The sequence below is a fragment of the Natrix helvetica genome, assembly GCF_964273705.1.
Source record: "Natrix helvetica genome assembly, chromosome: 1".
Taxonomy (NCBI): domain Eukaryota; kingdom Metazoa; phylum Chordata; class Lepidosauria; order Squamata; family Natricidae; genus Natrix; species Natrix helvetica.
The window spans coordinates 242,325,912-242,352,207 of NC_138548.1; the positions used below are offsets into that span (position 1 = coordinate 242,325,912).

Consider the following 26,296-nt stretch of genomic DNA (forward strand, 5'->3'; position numbering starts at 1 on the left):
AAATCAGATTTCTCATTGATGCCAAAACTCAAGGTTGCCTAGAAACACCATCTTCTGTTTTAAGATTAATGCAGAGATTAGATGGAGAAGGAGGGTGCCTTTTCCAAGACTCGGAAACTAGTATTGACATTTCAGAGTCTTGATAAACCAAGTACAGTAGATTGGTACTCTGCCTTCACAGTGATGTCCATTTTCTTCAGCAGCTGTTCATTTATTTCTGGAGAACTTATTAAGGTTGACTGTCTTGCTTGTAGCAGCTAGGCCCTTTCTAGCACTTTGCACCAGGTTGGCTTTCTAAAACAGCAAAGCCTGGGCAGAGGCAGATCCCAATTAAGGGCCTAGATCAGGACAGCAATAGATTCGGTGACATCAGTTCAGTGGGAAAAGGCCAAGTTCTAACCATGGTTTTGAGGAGGAGAGACCTGACATCAGGGTGCCTCGTATAACTGCATCCCTTCTAAGCTCGACTGCTATTATAATTCTGACGAAAATTTAGCGTAAAAAATAAGGGCCCGGTTGCTGCCCGGACTCATGGAGAGTAGCTGCTCTTAAGTGAGGAATTGCCTGCAGCCTGAGAAAGGTGGGGGCAACTGTCAAGCAAAGGCAGCCGAGACCCAATCTCGGAGGGCCGGAGGCGAAAGGAGGGAAAGCAGCGCACACTACGACCGGAGCAGGCCAGCCGCCCGTTTTGGCCCAGCGCCACCGGGAGGAGGGGCTGCAATTCCCTGGAGCCTATTAAAAAGCCAGGCTTAGACTGGAACCTGGAGAAGAAAACATCTCCAGAAGGCAAGAAGCGGGAGCTTATCGGAGAGGCGGCTTTCTTTTTCCAGCCGCGGGAACCCCCCTTTTTTTCCCCCGCCGCCCCAGGCTCTCCACCCCATCCCGAGAGACAGGCTTTGACTGCAAGGCAAACTTTGAGGACAGCCTCCTGCGGAAGCGGCACGCGTCCCCCCGGAATTGCCACAGAAGACCGCGCTCAGAGGACTGAGCGGGGGCGCGCGCGCGCGAGCCTGTCTGGATGAGGCGGCAGGAACCGTGAGCACTTGAAGCCTCGGCCGCCCCCTCCGCCAAGCCCGCCTTCCCTCCCACCACCCGCTCCGCAAGATGAGTGCTACGCTCCCGAGCCTCCTGGCCTCGCTGGCTGTCTTGCTCCTGGGGAGGGTGGACCGCCTTGCCGACGCCTGCAGCTGCTCCCCGGTGCATCCGCAACAGGCGTTTTGCAATGCAGATGTAGGTAAGAAAAAAAAATATACGGCTGACCGCCCTTCCCCTTCTCTGCGGCTCCCCTAGTGGCTTTTCTCTCGTGGCTTGGTCGACCCTCGCGTTTCTCTCATCGCGGGCAGCCCCCTCTTCTCTCCTCTGCTGCAAACTCACTTGTTAGCGGCCAAAACAACCCCACCCCTTTACCCTGCAAGGAATTGGGAGAAGCCTGGAAGGGAGCCCGCACGTTGATTCTCGCTTGGTCCCTGCCTGGGTAGCGACCAGCAGTTTCCGTCTTTAGTGCGGGCGTCAGAATGCCCCCCGGGCTGATTCTGTAGATCCCTTCGGTTAAAAAAAACAACAACCGCCACCTTACTCAAGATTAAAAAAAGAAAAAGCGAAGTGCCGGCCCGTTTCGCCTTGCGTTTCGCTTCCTTTCTCCCTCCCCGCCTTTCGTTCTAGCGCGCTTGCTGACCTGGTCCAGAGGAATTCATTTGAAAGCACAAAGACAACCGCGGACTGAAATTCCTAATTTCTGGCGATGGCTTTCTGCCTGCAAAATGTAGGCTGCTGCCAGACTCTGATGGAACAGCTTCGAAATGGGGAGGGGAGGGGAGAAGAGGAAGTATGTGGAAATTGGAAGAGAAACGACCGCAAAACGAAAACTTCACAAAGGCAAGCTTGAACCATATAGAGCCATCTTCTCTTACCCAGAAGGGGAAAGAATGAGTTCCCCCTTAAGATGTGTAGGGTTTTAGATCTGTATGGCTTTGAAAAAGCAACGTTCGGTTTTGGAATGAGAGGTTGCAGCCAACCTTCCCTAAACCCCACAAATCCTTTGGCAACAGAGGTCGATCCAATCACTTGCTGGACAGTTCTATTTTGAATTTATATACAGAGTTCTCATATTCCCCCCCTGCCTTGAACTTCAAATGCAAATATTCTCCTATTGTGCCCTGGGATTTTCCCAGAATTCTCAAACAGAAAGGGCCACTTCACTGTTCCCAGGTTGGGCAAAGCAGAATTACAGAGGATCAAAGAACCAGGGTTTGGAAAGAAGGAAACCAGAAAAGGGGAGGCAAAGAAGGATTAAAAAAAGCTCCAGAGCTGTGAAGTGGTAGTGGAAATGAACCAAATTTCCATTCCCTATATAAATTATATAAATCTAATCTCTTTACAGTCTCTTAAAACTCCTGACTCAGGGACAGAACATTTTTAGTTTTCCTCTAAGAGAAACTGGAGTCTTTTTTAAGTGTTGCTATGTTCACCCTGCTGTGTTTTTGCTTTTAGTTGTATGTCATTAAAGCTTTTCCCCCCCATTAATGAGTGCTTTGAGCAGCCTTCCAGCAACCACTGGTCCCTTAGCTGTGGGCTTTTTGCTTGCTCCATTGTCATCAACATACTTCCTGTGTGGTAATCAAGCCAGAGGCCCAAAGTTTTTGTGGGAGGGGGTGGGAGTGAGGGTGGGGAAATCAAACTAAGAGCTGTTGTTCACAGAATAATGTAGCAATATTTGAAGACAGATGTAAAATCACCTGAGGGACCCAAAATTTATTCCCAATGTTTGACAGCCTCCATCTGCCCAGTAACAAAAAAATAATACTTAAGAGGTACAGGTAATCCTGGATTTATGGCCACAATTGGGACTGCAATTTTGGTCACTAAGTGACTTGGTTGTTAAGTGAGTGATCATGTGATGGCCTGATTTTGCGACCATGTCGCTTAGCAAATTGCATGGTTGATAAATGAATCACAGGGTCGTTAAGTGAAGCTGGCTGGGAAATGGCAACCATTGTAAAAGGGAGCTGGTTGCCCAGCACCCAAATTGTGATCACATGACACTGTGGGATGGTTTGATGGCTATAACTTCAAGGATGGATTGTAACCCAGTTTTTCATTGTAACTTTGAACCATTGTTAAATAAATGATCATAAACTGAGGACAACCTATAATGGTTTGGGGATAATTTCTTTGGCCTGAGATCAGAAAATTAAGAGCCATCTCCTTCCTTCCTAACCTTTGGATTCTGATCCAGTGGTCCAAAGGCAGTCAGATTATCGTTTGGAACCCCAGATTATGAAGGGATAATCTGAATATATGAAGTAGTAATAAGGGGAGGGGAGCATTTCTGACACCCACATCTTCTCCCAGCTTTTGAGCAATTGTACAAGGTTCCCAAGCAATTGAGATTCAAGAACTGGTTGGCCATTTAATTCTTTCTGTTTCACCTGCCAGTTCTGGAATATAAGATTCTGAAGGCCCTTCATAATAAGCCTTTTCTTATTTCATTCCATCCAGAGTTGTGCATTGTGGGTAGCTGCTTTTTGTATGAGTGGAAAAATGTCTCCAGCAAAGCCTCCATCCCAGCATGGCTGAGGTCCTCGTGTTTCCATGTTGATTTAATCAAGGCCTTGTGATACCATCATATGTCCCTTTTTCTTGGCAGTTGGAAAGAAAGAATGAACAAGTTAAGGGAGAGAGAGACTCTTGTTTTACCGGTTTAAACCAGGCATACTGGGTTGCACCCTTCACTTGTTGCTCTTTCTTTTTTGACATTGTCTTTTTTCTTTTCCCAATTTGCTAAGCTTGGAATCTATTGAAAACACTGGATCCAACAGGGCTAGGCTTCAGTTTCATCTTTTTCTCCCTCATCTCATTCCTATTATTAAACCTTGATAAGCAAACAACTCAGCCCACATTTTCTAGGCCTTGCTGTACAGTTGGGATTTGGAGATATTTTGGTGGGGCATCTTATCTGTCTCACTGATTCTGACTGTCAGTTTTTGCAAGAATCGGTATGCCCAAACTGCCTTCCTTCATTTTGTAATGTCTCCAGGAACTGAGTGGCTGCTCTCAGCAGAGCAATTGTTTGTAGTTTCGTTTTACCATCCAGTATTTCTTCCGTCCATGAGAATTTCTGAGTCAAAGAAGTTTTGCACTAGGGTCTTGTGACTTTTTCAACCGCAAAGACATCCTTCTGTTTCTTAGAATTAGCTGAAATCCTTGTTTGCACTTTCTTGGCTATTGAGACAATTCTTCTAGGAGCAGTTCTCTTGGGTTAATATCAACTATGCCACAAGTCTATATCCAAGGGGCCCTGCTGAGCCCCTTGTGTAATAATAATCCTGCTAGTATTTAATGTGTACAGGACTCTTTATTTTTGCGGATTGTCCTATTCACTTATTTCTAATACCCCTTAAATTGGCTACCACAGTCAGACTTTTCATCAGCCAGAACAAGTTTTGAAAAGGAAAGTTAACAGCCTGATAGCTGTGTGGTTGAGAAATGAGAGAAGCCATACTGATTAATAATTTATTTTAAATAATATATTTTTCTGTTTTAATTTTAACACCTGGAATCTAAGGTGTACGATAGAAAAGAATATTTGCAGCTCAGAGATGAACTGAGTGCTAGTTTTTGTTCAACCTTGAGCTACAAACATTATTTTCAATCCAAGTTGTAAAATAATTGTTTTCATAAAACACTAATTAACAGTACTCACAAGAAAAATAGATGAGCCTCCTTTGTTTCTTTCCAAACTTCATTAATATTTCAGAACATCAGTTTGCTGAACATAGAATGGAGTATAATTATTCTGGATCATTTAGGTATTACAGAGGGAAATTACTTGCTGTAGAACCACGCAGGAAAACATAGGTCATAATAGGAGATTCGGTATGAAAAATGATGGGGAGAAAACTACTTGGCAGCAGGCTATATAATATGTTGATTTCCCAGAGATGTGGCAGTTGTCTGTAGTGACAGACACAATAGACATCTGAGAACCAAACCTAGGTGGCTCAATGGAAAAAGAGAAGGACTGGTCATGTTTCAGAATAAAGAGTGTGTGTTGGTGGGGGGGAGTTCTCGATGGGATGTTGGTATGTAGTCTATGTGTTAGCAGAAGGTTTGAATGAGGAGAAAGAATCCACTGAATTAAAACATGACGTGTTTTACACACTACATGTAGAACAGACTCAATTATAAACATTTGAGTACGCCACTTCAAAACAAAAGTTTTCTGGGAGCATGACAAGCAGAGCACGACAGATTTGGAGTAAGAAATACATACTGAAGACCGATGCAATACTACTTCCTTTCCACAACTGGCAGTTTAGCAACATTTCTTGCCTCCATCTATTGCAGGCAATAGTCCACACGGAGCTCTAATTAGGTTTCCTCCCTGAGGATGCCCTTCTTTTGGACTTTTAATCTACTGAAAGTAGGCAATTGGTAGCTTTACTATCATTGGTACAGCTAAGTACAATGGTGGAAGAGTGACACACATGTGACAGTATCATAGTGCAAAATCTGCCTCTCAATGTTGGACATAAGTATGACATCATAGGACTTGGATCATGATATTGTAATGTATGTTTCATTACTTGCCTTCCACTTTTCCCTTATATGCTTATGTTTGTAATGATTGAGGCTATAATCCTCAGTGTCTTCTGATAGCCAGGACTGATGGAATTAAAGTTCAAAGTATCTGAAGGACTTCTGATTATTTCTGCTGTAAGGAAAAATGAGCCGACATCCTATTCAGGAAGAACAGAGCTGGTTTTTTATTTTGTTTTTCTTCTGGGTATGCTTGGAATTTTCTGCAGATTTCTGCAGTTTTAGAAGAGGAAACAAAGAAAGCTGTATCAGATCAGACTGATGATCCACCAAATCCAGTGTCCTCTACATTGTTTGGCATTTTGGTGGTCATAAACAGACTCCTTTCCCAGCACAATTGAACCTAGAGCCTTTTGAAGACTGTGTAGTAACACTGAACTACAACTTATCAACAAACACTGGACAGAAAAATAAATGAGCTACTTATAAATCAATTCTTAGTCTCTTCCTTTTCCTATTTCAGCAGAAAGATATTGAAGCAGGAAATTAGCTTGGGCAAGAAGAGCATAGCTGGTATCAAACTATGGACACCAAGATGACTTAAGATAAGATACACCATAGTCTCTTACACCTTGGATTTTTAATCTTTAAAAAGGATTATATTTAAACATCAATCAAAACATTTTGTTGCGCCTAGTTAAGAAAATACTTTGTCCTGCTGTTCCACCTGCACACTGCAACTGGATAGGCATCTGAATGTTATCCCAGGTTAGCAGCAGATGAGGACAGGGGAAAATACTACTTTGGGAACTCACAGGGAATGGGGTTGCTCTCTTCACCATCATAATGCTACCTGAGGGATTACTTCTTTCTACCATAATGTTAGAATTGGCCCTGGTGATGGATTGAAATAGTCATGGAACCACATGAGTTCCTACTGGAGACATTTGTTCCCTGCTTATGAACTTCTAGGGGCATTTGCAGATGGAAAAAAGGTCAAAGCCAGAGGGGTTCTTTTGATGCGCTTAGGCCACCTCCCCTTGCTTATGTAGCCACACACCCATATGCACATCTGTACTCCTTTTAATTTCCTTTGGGAAGCTCTCTTGGCTGTCATGGTCCTTGGGGAAACAACAGATGTCTGTTTACTTACATTCCATTGCATGGAATTGTGGTAGAGTTTGCAGATTCTATTGTAGCAGCCACAACACTATGCTATTTTAATTTGCATTGTTTTGTGCCATGCAGCCACAGTGGTCCACAGGAACCTTTGTACAACTGCAATCAGCCCATCCCATTGAACTGTCCTACGGATCTTGAGTCTATGGCAGCAGCCTGCTATATTGGATATCTGGTGACTGTTAGATGATAGCCTCTTTTCCCATGACTCAGTTCTAAGTGCCACACAGGAAAGTCACACACCCCTCCCCCAACCCCATATCTGTTATATTAGATCAGCATGCGATATAAGGAATTCAGATCCCATCTGAACCATCATTTTGCTTATAAATTTATAATGCACATGGTTTTGGCAGTACACATTCAGGATTGAAACATCACACTGAGACAAGGAGACTTGCGTAAAGAACCTTCCCACTCTTAATTCCCTGACCTCCTTTCTTTTGTAGGATCAAGCCCTAATTCCTTCAACCATCTCCCTTTCCACCTGTTTTAAAACTATTAAAGTAGAGCCTACCTTGGCCAGCACTAATAGGCTGGCTTCATGTTCTTGCTGAAAACATTCCTTTGTCAAATAACTTTTTTTCCCCTCTTCAAGTAACTTTTATTTTGATTTTTTAAAGTGATTAGATAAGGGATGAATGTATACACACATAATGCTTGAAAAAAAAGGAAAAGGCAAACGTTCTCAATATGTATAGAGGGGAGAGGTAAGAACAGGTGAGATTGGATATGATTTTGTGAATGGGTTTAGGCTGCCAGAATTATGAACCGAGACCTACTTAGCAGCAATTGAAAGTGCTGAGTGGTTGAGATTTTTAGGAGTTTATCTTTGCCTATGTGTGTGTGTGTACATATATGTATACGCTCATTAGTGGTGGGTTCTGGATTCTGTTCCAACCGGTATGGTTCGAACGGCCCCGGGGTCACCCACATGTACGTGCGTGTGATGCGCGCATGCGTCCTACCTGTCAGTGAGGCTTCCGCAAGCCTCCGCAATGCTCCAGCTGCTCAGCAGAGCATCGCGCAGGCGCTGTATGCGTTATGCACGTATGTGGAAGCGTGGAAGCCTTAAAAGACAGGTCAGGAGCTCGGGTAGGCGGGTGGGCCCTCCAGAGCACCGTATCGGAACGGTATCCGGTGCTCCGGGCTGGCTCTGGTACGTCCGTACCGGGGCATACCGCCTGCAACCCACCACTGATGCTCATGCATACATGGATACACACACTCTCATTCTCAGTACCAAAGCTCCACTTCCACAGTGTTCAGTTTGGGTTCCACCCCTTCAGTTGTGACTTCACTCTCTTCTGGGCAGTGTAACCTTGTAAATACTAGGCTCTAATTCAAACTGAGAGTCATTAATTGATCTGTTAACATTTTCCTAATCAATGGTGACCCTCCCTTGGGTGCTGGAAAGATGAGTCAATCATAGTGTACTATGAAATAACTAGGGTACTTTATCATAGGTATCAAGGGGTGGATGCATATATGTGTTGGCATATTTCTTCAGATTCTTCTGCTGGAATATTCCCAGGCCAGTGATCAGACATTTTAGAGCCAATCTTCAATCATTAATGTTTGAATTTTTGATGTAGGACTCTTCAGAAGATCAGGTTTTGGAGCTAGATGGCAGTTGTGCAGTTAACAGCCACACAGATTTCTATCCTGGATGCAAGAAGTCTATTTAGTTCATTACAAGTTACTTTTTTTAATCTAGCCAGGAACAAGCAGCCTCCAGGATGACTCTCACTTAGCTATATATGTTGGTTTATTTCTGCCTTGGGTTTGAGATGAGAAAGTGGAAGTTTTGACCAAATTTAATGGTTAACACTTATTCTCCATAGCCACCTTATTTGTCAATGGTGGGACTATAGCAGTAGTTGGACGATATGGCTCTCATACCTATAATAATATTTGTGAAGTTTTTTTAAATTTGCATTTTCATTCTGTTTTCTCTCCGAGAAGTTCAGTAAGTATGCTGTTCAGTATGCTGAACCTCACAAAAATTTTTTGAGTGGGGCAGACCAAGAGTAGACAGTCCATAGGCAATTATTGTTAAGCTTATAGCAGCCACTTGCAACCAAGAATGTAAATTCTTATAGTCTTACTAAACCAGGTTTATTGAAAAGGAAAACAACGATTATCTTGGCTTACTGAATACCTTTACTTTAGCTTCCCATTATCTACTAAGTTTGCTTAGGTCAGAGATTTCTTGATCTTAACACCAGACGATAGCCTGGTGAGATAGCTATCCATTTTCCTAGTAAAGGAGAAAAATGAAAATGTTCCAAATTTGGAACATTTTGTAAGATGAAATCATCTTTCCCAAGCCAATGGGCATTCTGATTGCTATACCAAATGAAACATTGCCTGTCCCTTTGAAAAATATTTCTGGATGTTATCAGGTGATTGCAAGGAAAATTAAGGTGGTGTTCCTTTCCTTTCCAAATGGGTATTCAGTATTGCCATCTTTGGTTCTTTTTGAACTGCCTTTTCTTTATATATTTTTCTTTCCCCCACTTTCTCCATCTCTCTTTCACACATACACACACATATACACATACAACCAAAATATGCTGCATTGCTTACTACTCTGTTTACTTTACTTCAGTCTGATTTATCCTGACTTAAGTTCCTAGAATAGAAATAGAAGATTCATAGTAAGCCTCAGTGGCTGCCTTAGAATAAACTAAATATTGAATTGTGAACAAAGTAACATTAAAAAAAAAAGCCCAGAAAATATTTTCAGAATATTGAAAATGACTACATTGAAAATCTTACACTAATTATAGTAAGAGTAAAAATGCACTATTCTTGTTTTTAAGTAAATGGTTTTGTAGACTTTGCATATAAGCACCCTATTTTGTCACAATAACATTTCGTTACCAGTTTAGGTAACATCTTCAGCAGAGTTTAGGGGATGTCAGTGATTTAGGGGATGACAATAGTTAAGTGTATAAGTAAAAAAAAACTAGGAAGATAAAAAGGATCTTGATTCCTGGTGATTTCATGGAAATGGCGAATTTCATTGGTGGCAATACCAATGAAATAGTTTATCATTAATTTCTTCTTTCCAATTTCCTTATTTTTCAACTTCCCAGTGTAGCCTGCAATCCTGGCATTTTTGGGGCTTTCTCAACCACCTATTAAGCAGTCCTAATTCAGGTTATTTTTTTTTTTTTCAAAGTTAACCAAGGCAGCCCTTGGCACTTTCCATCACTCTTGAATGAGTTCATGAAATCCACAGATTTGTGAAGGCCTCCAATTTGTCACTGCCAAAAAATAAAAATAAAAATCATGGATATGTCTCAGATCACCAGATGTTAAGCTCAGTTTGGAGGAGACTTTCTCTTTTCTTATGTGAGAACTGACAATATTACAATAAACAAAGTTGGCCATTTTGTCTGTCCCAAACCTCTGGGTAGCAAGGGTAGTAGTTCTCCCCTACAGAAGGATTTAGGACTATAGTGTCAAAGCATGGGTGTTTTATCCCAGATGCTATTTTGGTGTGCGAGAAAAGTTATGACTGGTGCCAGTAGTAAGTTCCTCCTTGTGCCAAATAGCAAATTCTGTGATTATGAGGTAAACTCCTAGCTACTCTTTAATGGCTAAAAAATGCAAAGCCACATATGGATTGTCTCTGTGGAGAAGATCTGGATGGGAAATAAGAGAGGGTGGGTGTTGAAAGGAGAGGGGATTTGAAAACTAATTTTATGTCCTAATAGTTATTAAAACAGGGACTACACTCAAACATCATGTTAAACCAAAACCAGACAGTGTGTAGGATGTGTTAACTGAACCAGCACCATTTCCTTTTTGGCTGAGAATGCTAAAAGATTAAATTGAAATATTTCATTTAATGAATATTTCATTTAATTCAGTTTTCCACTCAGGCATGCTGATGTAAGGAAGGTGGGTGGTTTGCAAATGTGGGCAGTGATGGGTAGAACTGAAGTTTGCTTAAAGTAAGTTCTACCTGCGAGAAGTAAGGTCGTGATGAACTGTAAAGCAAAAATGGAGCATCTTATTTTCTGTTCTGTTGAGGGCAGTTTGAAGAACAATGAGTGGGGTCGCAATCAAAAGTGGGAGGGAACCTGACACTCCCTCTTGCTTTCTGGTATGGTCCTCTCATTTTTCAGAAGTTAAAATTCATTCTATAGAGAGAGAGACTGTTCTTGGTATGGGTTGTCCAACAAAATAAAATGACCGTTTGTGTGCTTTAAATTTAGGTTAGCTTTATGCTTGCTTAACTGTGTCAGCTTCTTCCTCAGAAAATAATCTACTGTAATCTGGAAGAAAATGATGTTGAGAATACTCTTGTGAGATGAATTTTTATTTAATTTTTTTAAAAATGCAAACAGCTTTGTTAGCTATGCATTTAGAACAACTCTGCATTTCTGGTCCTGTTTGCAGCTGGAAAATAGAAAACCAGCTCTCCTGTTTTTGAAAATTTCAGAGACTGGTAGGACTGCTACAAGCAGTAGGAGTAGCCACTAGTGCTCTAATTTGGATTGTACTGATTGTACTGTGTTGTTTTTAATCCAAAAAAGGCACCTGACTGATGTTCTTTCATCCTGGCTATTTAAGCTTCCTACTTAGCCCTTGCAAGTGGTTTAGGTTAAAGCCTTGGACTTCTCCAAAGAAACAGGCAGAGAGGCCATTGGGTCCTTTGCTATGGTAACTGCTAGGAATGTGAGTTGCATCAACTCGGGCTTAAGCACGTCTGTGTCGATGGGCGTGCTGTAGAGAAATATCCAAATTGGCCAACAATGAACAACAAACAGGAATGGACAAAGCAAAGAGCAATGGAGCTATAATTGCTCTTGCCTGATTTTAGTCATATTACGGTAGGGAACAGGGACATCAAGCAAATGTATAAGGACACAAATGCTGGTCATCATTAGTCTCTGCCAGATTCCTGATGTGAAATTAATTTTTGAGAGGAACCATTCTTTGACTTGCAGAAAGATTAAAGAGATGTGCGTAATCTAAGTCAGTGTTTTTCAACCTTGGCAACTTGAAGATGTCCGGACTTCAACTCCCAGAATTCCCCAGCCAGCATTCGCTGGCTGGGGAATTCTGGGAGTTGAAGTCCGGACATCTTCAAGTTGCCAAGGTTGAAAAACACTGATCTAAGTAAGCAATCAAGCTCATAAACTTAATAGAAAATCTTGGCCACTGCTGCCAGTAAAGGTAGAAATATCATTCATATTAGAATAAAGGCATATGCATGTGTGTAATGTAGGAGAAACTGGTGAGTGGTGGGAGGTGTGAGGAGCTACAGGAAACAGATGGAGGACCTAAATTGCCACTGTAATATCTCTCCATTGGAAAGACAACATAGAGGTATTACCAGCTGAGATGCTGTATCTGTGAATAATTTGGTGAGGCATATTTAGAAGATTCTGGCTTCCATTTCACAGCCTCAGATACAAGTTTAGATGCTATTTGGAACCCTGACATTTCCCTTGTTTGAGGATAATACAAAGATCTACATCAACTGAGCATAGTACAGAAAAAACTAATTTTGGGAATAGAATAGCAAGCCAAATAAATGAAAGAGATGGGATAAGAACAGGATATTCATCTAAGTCTCCTTTAACCAATACAATTCAAAATACCATTCCAGCTTCAAATACCTACCATCCAATCAAGCTATCCTTGCTTCCATCACATCCATGCACTGACTCAGTTCTGAAAGAAACACAAGAAAGCTTCCTGTTAAATTTCCTTTGATCTCAATCCAATTGCAACTGCATTTGTTCTTTAATATATTTGCCTGAGGTAGGGCAGGGGGGTGACACGCCTGTTTCTTTAAGCCCAGTTTTATGTATAAAACAAGGTGGAGATGACCAAAAGGTGGGGGAATGGTATATTGTTGGTAGAAAACTGAATTCTGCTAACATGGGAATTTATCTTTTTGCCCCCAAAGATACATTATTTCTTGAATGACAGAAATTCTATTAAAGTCTGCTTTGTGAGAGCAAGAATACAGTTTGACTTGCATAAAGCTGTGAGAAGGGGTGCACTGAGCTCTTTAAATGTCATCAAGGCCAATTGTATTGATTACATGCTGTCTCTAAGGCAATGCCAGAATTCTTCACGGAGTAATAAATATGCTTGCTGAGACTTGATTTGCTTGGCAACATATTTCAGGGATTGTGAATAAAATCAGGCAAGCAGACTGACAGGAACACACAAGATCATGGGAAAGGAAAGCATAATATATCACTGTGTGAAAAGAAAGTTATATAGCTAGCCCTTGACTTAGTCACAATTGAGCTCAAAAATTCTGTTGCTAAATGAGGCAGTTGTTGAGTGAATTGCACCTCATTTTACAACCTTTTTTCCACAATTGTTAAGTGAATCGCTGCGGTTGTTAAGTGGAATGAGATGGTCAAGCGAATCTGGGTTCCCCCATTGACTTTGCTTGTTGGAAGCCAGATGGGAAGGTTACAAATGGTGATCACATGACCCCAGGACAGTGCAACTGTTTTAAATACATGCCAGTTGCCAAGCACCTCGATTTTGATCACGTGGTCATGGAGATGCATAAACCAAAGCGATTAAGTGTGAAAAACTCTCTTGAATCACTTTTTTCAGTACTGTTGTGACTTTGAGCAGCCTCTAAACAAATAGTTGTAAGTCAAGGACTACCTGTAACTGGATGGATGAACAGATCCAAGTGGGAAGGACTGATTGCTAATGAAATCTGTCAGGACAGCTGCCTTATCACCATACCAAATTGCCATTGGGGTGTCTTATACTAGCAAACATCACTTCATTCTGCTACTTTTCCTGTAGGAATTTGTCTGGAACATCTAACATGAAATGCCTTTAATCCTAACCATTATTGCATGTTGTAATACCATTACTTCAGATCAGTAAATTTATAACATGTTCCTAATATGTATTTTGTAGGTTCTCTGTCTTTATATTTATCAATATATTACAGTTTCGAAAAGCCCTGCTGGCTTTTCCCATTTGTACACATCCTAATGTTGAAATCTTGGCTTTGACTCATTATCCTATTTATCATTGGTAACACAGTTTATTCAGATAATTTTATACAGCAATACAGTATGTTGAAATGATATATTTATCTAGATTAAGGTATTCCTCATAGCTCTTAAAGGTAGTGATTTAATAAAAGTAGAAATCAGAAAAAAAAACATGCTACCTCATGTGGATTGTTATGCTAAATTTATCCTTATGCTTCAATAGATCTCTCTGTACCAGTGCCTCTGTCCTGCCCCTTCACTGCTGTGTCAAAGTGGGACATAGATGATCAATAAAGGATTACTTCCACCATGTGATGAAGGGCTCGTTAAGATGGGATTGGGTAGCCTGCTAGCTGCTGTATACACTTAATTTGATCTGTAACCTCACCTATCCTCAGGGTATCTTTGGTGACGAAAAATTAAAGTTGCCAAATAATTCCATTATCAATGGGCCAAGTTAATTTTTTTCTTATTCAAGACACAGACCTTCTTGAAATGAAGCGAAAGCATGCACAAAGGCAATCCATTTGGTTTTATTGCTATGAGGACTGAAATGTGATCTGCAGAATTATACCATCTTTACAAGGTGCTAAAAGCAGGGTTGAGTTTTGTGCGCCTCTGAGTTGGTATAATACCCCTGTGGGAATCTGCGGTCATTTGTTGTGAAGAGTCAGTCCAACCACATATGCAAGATTTATTGCAGCTGCTTGCAAGTGAAATATGGCAACTTACTGTTACACCTGTTAGGAACAAAAAGTACTGTATATTGTTTGCCAACTATATCATTATATGAAGGATCTAGCTGGCAAACAGTGAGCGATAGGGAAAATAGAGGCCTTCTTAGTCAGGGATTAACTGCCACCCCTTTTAAAACCAATAATCTTCTTTTCTTGTGGCACAAAATGTATACAGTGTATATAGAAAGTATTCAGACTCCCTTCACTTTTGTCAATTTTGTTATGCTGCAGCCTGGTTCTGCAGTTGTTGAAATTCATTTTTTTCCCTCATTAATCTACACTCAGTACCCCATAATAACGAAGTGAAAACAGAATTTTAGAAATGTCTGTAAATGTATTAAAAAGAAAACCTGAAATATCACATTGGCATAAGTATTCAGACCCTTTACAACAACACATGAAATTTAGCTCTGGTGCCTCCCACTTCTCTTGATCATTGCTGACATGTTTCTATCCCTTGATTGGAGTCCACCTGTGGTAAATTAAATGGATTGGATTGGAATGATTTGGAAAGGCATACATCTCTATAGGAGGCCTCATAGCTGACAATGCACGTTGTAGCAGAGCAAAAGCCATGAGGTCAAAGGAACTGCCTGAAGAGCTCAGAGACAGGATTATTGCAAGGCAATTATTGGAAGGCTACAATAAAATTTCTGCTGTATTGAAGATTCCTAAGAGCAGTAGCCTCCATAATTCTCAGATGAAAGACATTTTGCACAACCAGGACTTTTCCAAAGAGCTTCTCTTCCAGTCAAACTCAGAGAAGGGCCTTAGTAAGAGAGGTGACCAGGAACCCTATGGTCACTCTGACTGAGCTCCACAGGTCCTGTGTGGAGATGGGACAGGGTTCCAGAAGGACAACCATCACTGCAGCCTTCCACCGATCTGGGATTGTGGCAGAGTGGCTAGGCAGATGCTTCTACTAATGCAAAACACATGAAAGCACACTTGGAGTTTGCAAAAAAGCACATGAAGGACTCTCAGACTGTGAGGAACAAGATTCCTCTGGTACCATTCCAAAAGTGAAGCATTGTGGTAGCAGTATCGTGCTGTGACGGTGTTTTTAAGCAGCAGGGACTGGGAGACTGGTCAGAGTTGAGGGAAAGCTGAATGGAGCAAAGTACAGGGATACCCTCAATGAAAACCTCTTCCACAGTGCTTGGGACCTCAGACTGGGCTGATGGTTCACTTTCCAACATGACAACGATCCTAAGCACACAGCCAAGACAACACAGAAGTGGCTTAGGGAAAACTCTGTGAATATCCCAGAATGGGCCACCCAGAGCCCTGACTTGAACCTAATTGAACATCTCTGGAGGGACCCGAAAATGGCTGTTCACTGATGGTCACCATTCCAACCTGACTGAACTTGAGAGGATTTACAAGAAAGAACAGAAAATCCCCCAATCCAGGTGTGTAAAGCTTATCGCGTCATACCCAAAAAGATTCGAGGTTGTAATTGCGGCCAAAGGTGCTTCAGCAAAATACTGACAAAGTGAAGGGTCTGAATACTTACGCCAATGTGATATTTCAGCTTTTTTTTCTTTTTAATACATTTACAGACATTTCTAAAAATTCTGTTTTCACTTTGTCATTATGGGGTACTGAGTGTAGATCAGGGGTGTCCAAACTTGGCAACTTTAAGACCTGTGGACTTCAACTCCCAGAATTCCCCAGCCAGCAGAGCTGGCTGGGGAATTCTGGGAGTTGAAGTCCACAAGTCTTAAAGTTGCCAAGTTTGGACACCCCTGGGGTAGATTAATGAGAAAAAAATGAATTTTAATAAATCGGGCTGCAGCATAACAAAATTGACAACAGTGAAGGGGGTCTGAAATACTTTCTGAATACACTGTATATAGGAATCAAATACAAATGCTCCTTAATCCTCTCTCTGCCCCTCTCCCATTTCTTTCTGCCTTCTTCCTCCCAGCCTCCTCCCTCAGAAATTGGCTAAGAAAATCCAAAGCAGCAATTTCCCTTCTACAAAGCCACTCTGTTCAGCACAGAAATCTTCTTTCTACGAGGTTGCATTTTTTGACAGTGATTCAGCAGCACGTGAGTGGAAAAGCCTGGAGCCATAGCTATTAGCTAGGCCTAAAAATTCAGCTGCTGTCACACAGTTGTCTCAGCCAGACCAAAGGCATCCAAGTCAGGCCACAGGCAGTTTCAAGAGACAGAAATGGGGGTTGGGGGGGGGGGTGTTTCTGAACTATAGTTGATGATGGTTGTACCAGATGTGTAGTTCTGCTCTGGAGCCCTAAAACTGGAAAGCATATTTGTTTTTCTTAGGTGATACCACCAGATTTACCAGGCCAGGAAATCAACTTTAAAAAAAAGCTAAAATTACTTTTATCGAGAATTTGTATAATTACAGAATCTTGCAAGTCTGATTGTGCTATATTGTCTCCCCCTTCATATATTCCTGTAAATTGGAGATGCGTCTGTTTAAGCCGCTTGCATTTTTTTTTTTTGTGGGCGTGAGTTCTTTTACCCTCTTCTCCTGATAATCGATTGTGCACGTTTCTATCAAAGTTATCTTCCTCCCTGCTTATAGAATGCTTGAAACAGATAGCTAGTAATAAAAGCAGAAGGGATCCCTGAGAACTATTAACCTGAAACTGATTTTCAAGATCCTGCTATAAGGGGTAATTTAATTCCAAATTCAGCAGTTTAATAAAATAATATTTTCAATAGGACAATGCATGCATGCAAGTACTAGCTTATTTGTAAGTGCCTTTAATGTGGAAAGTAGCCAGTGGATATGATTCATTGAGTGACCAACAGGAAGCCTACAAGTTACATTTTAGACCACAAATAAATTCCAACTAGTCATCAAGGGTTTTACTAAAATTAAAGCAAACTCTGGTTTTTTAAAAAACTGCCCCTTGTACTTACACTTGAGAAAATGTTTTCAGAAGCTGTGAGCAAATGAAATATTCCTCATCTCAGTTACCTGTTTTCCATTTTATATCTACCTAACTGGGTCGTGGGGATATGGAACCATATGTCATGCAGATTCTGTAAACCACAAAGATAGGAGTAGATGTACTGGTTTTAAAGTAAGCTTTTCCTCCTTAAATCAACCCTGTCCCATATCAAAGTGTATAAAATCTGTAATGCTTCGTCATCTGTGTATTCTCTTGGAGCCATCTTTAGATGGCTGTGCTTTTGATGGGAAGAGAAGAAGCTTGTTTGGGGATTGTTGACAAGTGTTCACCTGACCCCTACTCTGCTCATCAGCTAGCCTCTGTGCAGCCCTTTGTCTACTGTTGTGTGCCCCCTGCATCACCTCTTCAACCCCAAGGCTCTGTTTTAGGCCCAGCACTCTCCAACATCTTCGTCAATGATTTGGATGGGGGATTAAATGGGGAACTCATCAAATTTGCAGATGAGACCAAGCTGGCAGGAATAGCCAACACTCCAGAAGATAGGCTAAAGATACAGAAGGATCTTGACAAACTTGAACATTGGGCACTATCTAATAAAATGAAATTCAATGGTGAAAAGAGTAATTTTCCTGTTATTGTAGACAGCAGCCAGACTGCCGTCCATTAACCAATCGGACTGAGTCTACACTTATGATGTCATCGGGCCCTTGTGGTTCCTCCCCAGTTTTCAGACTCAGTCCAACCTGGACTGGCTGTGAGAATTGATCTCTCCTCCAAATTATTTAATTATATCTTTAGTTGGTGAATTTTTCCCAAAAATTTGTTGTTCCTTTAAATTGGGTCCTTAAATAATCCTTTATTTTACAAATTGGAGGGAAATTCGAAAGTGATCTCTGGCAGCCTCTCCTCAGCCATCTGATTGCCTGTGGCCACGAGTTCGCTCAGGAAGCCTGCCTTGCAATCAGATCGGCCAGCTCACGAGCTACGACTCCATGGCTGTTTCCCCGCGGCGCTCCTTGATTATGGGCACTCGGAGGGACGCGTGACAAGCCGTTTTGCACGCAGCGGTTCCAGGCGAGTCCGGTGGCCATTCTGCAGATCGCCTGGCCACACTTAGTATCGGCGGCCATTTTGCGGATCGGAAAAGCCTCAGAGGAAAAAAGTCAGCCATTTTGAACGCTTAAAAAAGGCGCAAACTCTACAGCAGCCGTTTGGAGTGCCCAGCAACATGGGATCACCCCAGGTGGACCGGATCAGGAGCGCCTGGCCAGCAAACGGGTGAGACCGTTGCCTATCTTATTGGGGTGTTGATTTATGTTTGGGGAAATGGCTGATCCAGCTATGGATACGAATGCAGGACTAGAGGAGGCAGGACCATCAGGAGCAAAGAGCAGCAGGAAGAGGCAAGCCAAAGAGGCCCCTTCCTCAGGAGTAAACCCCAAGGTCTCTAAAGCGACTACCAGGGCAGAAGAGCGCAGGCAGAAGGCCCTTGAGAAAGAATTTCAGAGGGCCCAAAAACAACAACATATTCTAACTGCCCAACCCTGCCTCCAAGGATCATCAAGTGGTGTCCCCAGCTCCACCTGTCTTGCCTCCCATGGGCCCTGCCCCCCCCCCCTGCCCGGCCTATTCAGAAGGGGAATTATCTTCTTCGGAGTTCGCGTCTTCGATGGAACCTGAAAACAGGCAATTTCTTTGATGTCCCTCTCAATAGGGAGCGCACCTTTGAACAGGCTTCCCTCTGGGGGCCCCCATGCCAGGTACACCTCTCCTGCTGATATGGCAACCATCATTGCTGAAACCATTAAACAGGTCATGGCTGCTGGCCTACAACAGCAACCCCAACCTGCTCCATCACGTGGCCATAAGCATAAATTTTCTGTTGCGGCTCAGCAACCTGATCCCTCTGCCTCTACTTCTCAGGCCTCAATTGGCGGGGAGCAAGATAACCTGCGGGACTCAGATCTGTCTGATGACGAGGTGGTCACCCCAGATACCCCTGCCTTTACTAGATTATTCAAAACTGATAGTTTCAAGTCCCTTCTACTTAAGGCCATTAAAGCTGCTAACTTACCATCATCTGCTTCAGCTTCTACTTCACAGGATAAACCGGCAGAACTGGCTTCAACTGAGGGTCCCAGTACCCCATTCACCAAACCCACGGTGGAAAAAGAGGTGATCCCTGTTCCCAAGATATTCCTGAACATCATCCAGAAGCATTGGGAGTCTCCAGGCACGGGCCCACAGCTGACCAACCTTGACAAATGTCTCTACAACATTGCACCAGACCTCACCAAGTTCTTCGAGACTCCCCCAGTGGACGCACTGGTTGCAGCCCTGTCTTCACCTACTGTGGTCTCTGGAGCCCCTGAGGAGGTTCTCAAGCCTGAGGAGAAAAGGTTAGATCAAACCTTAGTCAAAAACTATCAGGCTGGGGCCTGGGCTGTTAGGGCCTCTACAGCCACTTCCTTTTTCTCCACGGCGGCCCTGGTTTGAATTGAACAGCTTCAGGAGCGCATCGCTCCTACTGACACTAGATCACATAGGGATCTCAACAAGATCAGGGCAGCGGTTGAATTTGCGGCTGATTCTTCCCTTAATATGCTGCTAGATTCGCTTCTAAAGCCATGGCCTCTTCGGGCACGGCCAGGCGTCTGCTTTGGCTCAAGCCATGGCAGGCAGATGTCAGTACCAAGTGGTGCCTAGCAGCCTCCCCATTCAGTGGCACCCAATTATTTGGTAATCCCTTAGACCCGTACCTCATAGAATTTAAGGACAATCGCAAGGTCCTTTCATCCATCTACAAGAAACAGGACAGTCGGCCCGCTCCCTTCTATAGGAGGTCACCTTTTCGACTGGTGGATGGTGGACCTTCCTATAGAAGGAAGCTTACCTTCACATCCCCATCTTCATAGACCACCGAAAATATCTCCGCTTCTTCTATGGGGGTAGGCACTTCCAGTACTGAGCTCTTCCATTCAGTCTATCCTCTGCCCCCAGGGTATTCGCAAAGGTATTGGCAGCACTAGCCGCCCACATCAGGTCATCCCCAGTTCGGATTCTCTGTTACCTGGACGACATCTTCTTGTTGTCCAGGTCTCTGGTTCAGGGAGAAAGAGATCTCGCCCTCACCATTCACACCTTGCGGAATCACGGGTTCGGGGTGAATCTCAACAAGAGTCACCTCGTTCCCAGCACTCGCCTTCTCCACCTCGGGGTCTTGATAGACACCATGGCGGAGAGAGTGTTCCTATCCAATGACCGCATTCTCAGTCTGAGGGAACTTGTCAGGAAGGTGCTACGTTTACGCAAGGCATCCCTTCTTCTTCTCTCCCAAGTCTTGGGCAAGATGGTATCCTTCTTCAGGATTGTCCCGTGGGCCAGGTTTCACAGCAGGAGCCTTCAATGGTTCATGCTTCCACATCAAAAGACCGATAGGAGCAGCTCTCCTCTCAGGGTCCCCCTTCCCAGACAAGTATTACACTCTCTCAAATGGTGGCAGTCCCCGGCGATTTTGTAAGGGACCTTGTTCAGGGAGACGTGCCGTCTCACACTTACGATGGGCGCAAGTCTTACAGGATGGGGGGCACACATGCAGGACCTAGTGGCTCAGGGTCAGTGGTCCCTCGAAGAGAGCCAAAACAGCATAAATTGGCTAGAATTGCGGGCGGTTCGTCTCGTCCTCAGACACTTCCACCACAGAGTTCAGGCCCGACACATATTAGTCCTCACGGACAATACCACAACCAACGCACACATAAACAGACAGGAGGGAACTCGTTGCTGGTCCCTGATGCAGGAGTCCAACATGTTGTGCCAGTGGGCGGAATCTCACCTGTCATCTCTCAGGGCAGAATACATCTCAGGGGTCTCCAACGTCCAAGTAGACTGGCTGAGCCGGACAACGATAGATCAGGCGGAGTGGACCATCCATCCGAGCCTCTTCCATTGACTGACACTATGGTTCGGCCTCCCAGTCCTAGACCTGTTCGCGACGGCAGGCAACAACCAGGTATCCAGGTATTACTCGAGGTTCATGGACCCCATGGCAGAAGGAGTAGGTGCTCTCAGGTGCCAGTGGCTCAGGGGTCTCCTGTACGCATTTCCTCCTCTTCCCCTCATTCAGAGGGTAATTCAAAAAATGCTGGAGCAGGAGGCAGAACTATTGCTGCTAGCGCCAAATTGGCCACGCCGGCCTTGGTATGCCGACCTAGTGACTCTGTCAATCTCCACCCCATGGCACATCCCACGGTCTCTCCTGTCTCTACACCAAGGGTCAGTTTGTCATCCCGACCCCCAGTGGCTGCAATTAACTGCATGGCGATTGAGCAGCAAGCCTTAACAGCCGCTAACATCTCCCTCAACGTCATTGCTACCATTCAGGCATCACGCAGAAGCTCTACTAACCGCATTTATGATGCTCTGTGGTGTTCCAACCAGACTGTTGACCCACTTAGGGCATCCATTCTGCAGATATTGGACTTCTTGCAGAGGGGGCTTGATCTGGGACTTATCCCTAACATGCTATGCCGACAGGTGGCCACTCTGGCCTCTATTCTGGACGGCCTGGCATCCAAACATTTGCCTTCTCACCCCTTGCTCCAAAGATTTCTCCATGGAGCGTCCAACCTGCGTCCCCCTGCCATACATAGATATCTGACTTGGGACTTGCCTCGTGTCCTAGAGGCTTTGACTTCCACGCCCTTTGAACCTATGAGATCCACTTCTTTGAAACTGTTGTCCTTTAAAATGCTGTTTTTGGTGGCTGTAACTTCAGCCAGACATATTTCTGATTTGGCTGCTATTTCAGTCAGGCATGACTTGTGCATGTTCCATCCAGACAGAGTTGTCTTAAGACTGGACCCGACATTCATACTGGTCAATAGCTGTTTCCACCGAGGTCAGGAGTTGACCTTACCTGATTTCTGTCCGTCTCCCCGTCACGAGAGGGAGTGCAAGTGGCACACTCTTGACGTACGACGTGCCCTCAAGATCTACATCGACTGCACCACCTCGTTCCGCAACTCGGAAGCTCTCTTCATCTCCTTTCGCAAGGCCTCCTTGGGTACCAAGGCTTCATTGTCTAGTCTGGGGCGCTGGATAAGAGCCTGTATTAAACTGTCTTATGAACTTCAATCCATACAGGTCCCTGCAAACATTACAGCTTACTCTACACGCAGTGCTGCGACCTCTGAGGCTTGGTCCACTCAAGCCACCTTGGAAGAAGTTTGCCGGGCGGCCACCTGGGCGTCTCCCACAGTCTTCATACATCATTACAAGTTGGACAAGTCCGCGTCAGCTGACGTGGCCTTTGGGCGCAAGGTGCTACAACAAGTGCTTGTGCCCTAACGGACCTTTTTTTTACAATTTCCCACCCTAGTGGACAGCCCAGTCTTTGGTACGTCCCAGTCTGGCTGCTGTATCTACGATAATAGGAAAATGGGTATTGGTTCTTACCTGATACGCTCATTTTCTGGTAGAGACAGCAGCCAGCCCCACCCTGGTATGGGTCACGTGAGGGAGTTCCTTGTGTGGAGGAGAGAGATACAGTGACTATGGACTTTCACTTTTTGCTCACAATTCTCACTTGAGTCTACAGTTTTCCTTCATCTGAAACCGGGGAGGAGCCACAAGGGCCCGATGGCATCTTAAGTGTAGACTCAGTCTGATTAGTTAATGGATGGAGCATACCCAGTCTGGCTGCTGTCTCTACCAGAAAATGAGCGTATCAGGTAAGAACCAACGCCCAGGTTCTACATTTAGGCAAGAAAAACGAAATACACAGGTACAGTATAGGTGGTACCTTGCTCAACAGTAGTAACTGTGAGAGGAATCTTGGAGTCCTAGTGGACAACCATTTAAATATGAGCCAGCAGTGTGCAGCAGCTGCCAAAAAAGCCAACACAGTTCTAGGCAGCATAAACAGAGGGATAGAATCAAGATCACGTGAAGTGTTAATACCACTTTATAATGCCTTGGTAAGGCCACACTTGGAATACTGCATTCAGTTCTGGTCGCCACGATGTAAAAAAGATGTGGAGACTCTAGAAAGAGTGCAGAGAAGAGCAACAAAGATGATTAGGGGACTGGAGACTAAAACATATGAAGAATGGTTGCAGGAACTGGATAAGTCTAGTTTAATAGAAAGAAGGACTAGGGGAGACATGATAGCAGTGTTCCAATATCTCAGGGGTTGCCACAAAGAAGAGGGAGTCAAACTATTCTCCAAGGCACCTGAGGGTAGAACAAGAAGCAATGGATGGAAACTAATCAAGGAGAGAAGCAACTTAGAATTGAGGAGAAATTTCCTGACAGTTAGAACAATTAATCAGTGGAACATCTTGCCTCCAGAAGTTGTGAATGCCCCAACACTGGAAGTCTTTAAGAAGATGTTGGATAGCTATTTGTCTGAAACGGTATAGAGTATCCTGCCTAGGCAGGGGGTTGGACTAGAAGACCTCCAAGGTCTCTTCCAACTCTGCTATTGTATTTCCTGAGTTCCTTTATATACATATCACTTTCTCCACTTTGGACATCACTTTCTCACCAATGTATCAGCAAGGAAGAGGAAAGCAGATATTTCTGAATGTTGACAGGTATATTGAACATCCTTGGCAATCCATAGAAGCAACCAGCAATGTCAAGATTTAGTAAGATTAAATAAGACAGAGCATAATACTAAGCAGTTGTAGGATTCACTTACCTTCGCTACAGGTTCGCAAATGAGAGAGCACTTGCAGAAGGTTGTGCATTATGTTGGCGCGGGTGAGCGGAGCCTCCAGCAGCAGCCGCTACCGGTTCGCCTGAACCGGTAAGAAACGGGTGAATACCACCTCTGATATTAAGGCTAAATTTTGGAAACTGCAAATCACCTGGGTAGAACTAAGCTAAAATCTTCTGGGCGATCGCAGTGAAAATGAACAATTGCTCAGCTATAGGTACATATATATTTTGCTTCTGTATGAGCCACATTCAGTACATGATATTTCCTATCATGAATGAGGGGGCTGGAAGTAATCCCTACCTAAAGCTCTAGAGAATCACTTTGGTTAAAGTAGACGGCGCTTGGGTTCATATCTTATGTTAAACTATGGTTGGATTGTAACAATAATTTGCTGGGGCTCACGTTTGAAATCATCATAACTGGTTGACAAATCAGAAGGCTGGATTTACACAACACTAAGCCAAATCCAAACCACCTTTTGGCTTGGTGGAATGTGCACATTGAATCATTATTACCCTAGCTGGACCAAAGATTTAGTTTTCAATAAAACAGCTATATATGGAAAATTTATTTCTAAGTGGGAATGCTGAGTCAGTTTTGTACTTTTTTTAACAGCGCATGGAAAATTTGTCAAGCTTAACACACACACACAGAGACACACAAACCTCCTATATCCAGTAAAAATAGCAAAGTTCTGTGGTATGTTGAAGGCTAACCAAGATCTTATGGCAGCATATTTGACAAAGCAGACTCTGACTTCATGAAAGCTGAAATGATATTTATGATGCAAAGAGTCTCCATTGTTTTTGCTGCTTGCAGCAAGTTCACATAGCTCCTCTTCTGGAATGTAGGCCTAATTAAACTGGTTGGCAACATCTGTATGAAAAACACCAGGCTTAGCACGTTGAACAGTTTAACAGTGGAATTTGTCACTATAGGATTTTGTGAGTTCCTGCTGATGAAACTGAAAAATTACAATATTATAATTTTGTACAAAATACTGCTACAGTTATCTATAATTCAGCTGCTGACACCTAGGAGTGTATTTTAAATCCTGTCTCCCTTATAAATTGCAAGAGAAAATTATAGAAAAGGCAAAAGAGGATGGCTTTGGTAAAATAAGCCCCTCCCCCCCTAAAAGGTCTGGCCAGAGACATTAAAGAAGAAGCCTCAACTGTTAACCTTCATTTACAGCAGATAAATAAGGGAAAGAGCTTTTTTCCTCAAACAATTCTAAGTATTATGCAATATACAGCATTTCTATATTGACATGTCCTATACCCAGTGATTGGATTGTTTTGGCAGTTTCAGTGTATGAATTGTCATGCTTTTTATGGATTAGGTGTGGTATACCTGATTAGCTTCTACTTATTTGGACTTCAGTGTGGTTAGTGGTTAGTCTGTTGGCGGTTAATGTGTGGAAAGACTGATCTACATAACCTCCTTACTGTGGTTCAAACATGCCCCACCTACCGTTTGCTGAGGATATGTCTCTCTTTCAGGCATTCTGCTGTTGAGACAAGCCAAAACTGAACCAAATCTGTATGGAGAATCCATGCCCCATGGAAAAGGAGGCTTGAGATAATGTGATTATGTTTGGGGCCAGTGATCTACTGTTGGCCCACTGGACCTGCTATGAACCACCCCTTTCCATCAGGGTCACTGGACTTGGATGTTGTGCAAGTACCATTTTGGCTGCAATTCATGACGGTCGGAGAATTCTGGGAGTTGAAGTCCACACATCTTAAAAGTTGCCAAGTTTGAGCAAAGAAACAATTGAAAGCAGGGCTGTCAAAGTCCCAGCCCACAGGTCGGATGCGTCATGCGCTGGCCACACCCAGTTTAGCGAAAAAAGTCCCAATACATCACGTGATGTCACCATGACGAAGTGAGTTTGACGCCCCTGATTTAGATGGAGCTGAAGCCCTGAAATTGATGAGTGTATCCCTAATTTAATGTATATAATTGATGGTTGAAAAGGTTCCCCTCTTTAGCTTATGTGGCATGAGCAACTGGGAATTCCCTTCCCAAAAGCCCTGGCTTTTCAGTTCCTCTATACATGGAACATTCTTTTTTTCAAAAAAAAAAAAAATCCATTCCATCATAGAATGTTTCCTGGTATGGATGTGGCCTAGGCATACAGCATATAGCTTCACAGTGATCCAGCATCTCTGCACTCAGGATGTACAGAAAAAACTACTATAGTTATTTCATGCCACCTAGTGGCCA

General features: G+C 43.3%; 1 protein-coding gene across 1 annotated transcript in view; it reads left to right on the top strand.

Annotated features, from left to right (window-relative positions):
- The first annotated feature begins 646 nt into the window (after positions 1-646).
- TIMP2 (TIMP metallopeptidase inhibitor 2) overlaps positions 647-26,296 on the top strand; it is a 38,588-nt gene continuing 12,938 nt past the window's right edge. The window contains exon 1 of the mRNA XM_081938459.1: positions 647-1,234. Coding sequence (XP_081794585.1) covers positions 1,105-1,234 — 130 coding nt within the window. The 5' untranslated portion in view covers positions 647-1,104. The remainder of the gene's footprint in view (positions 1,235-26,296) is intronic.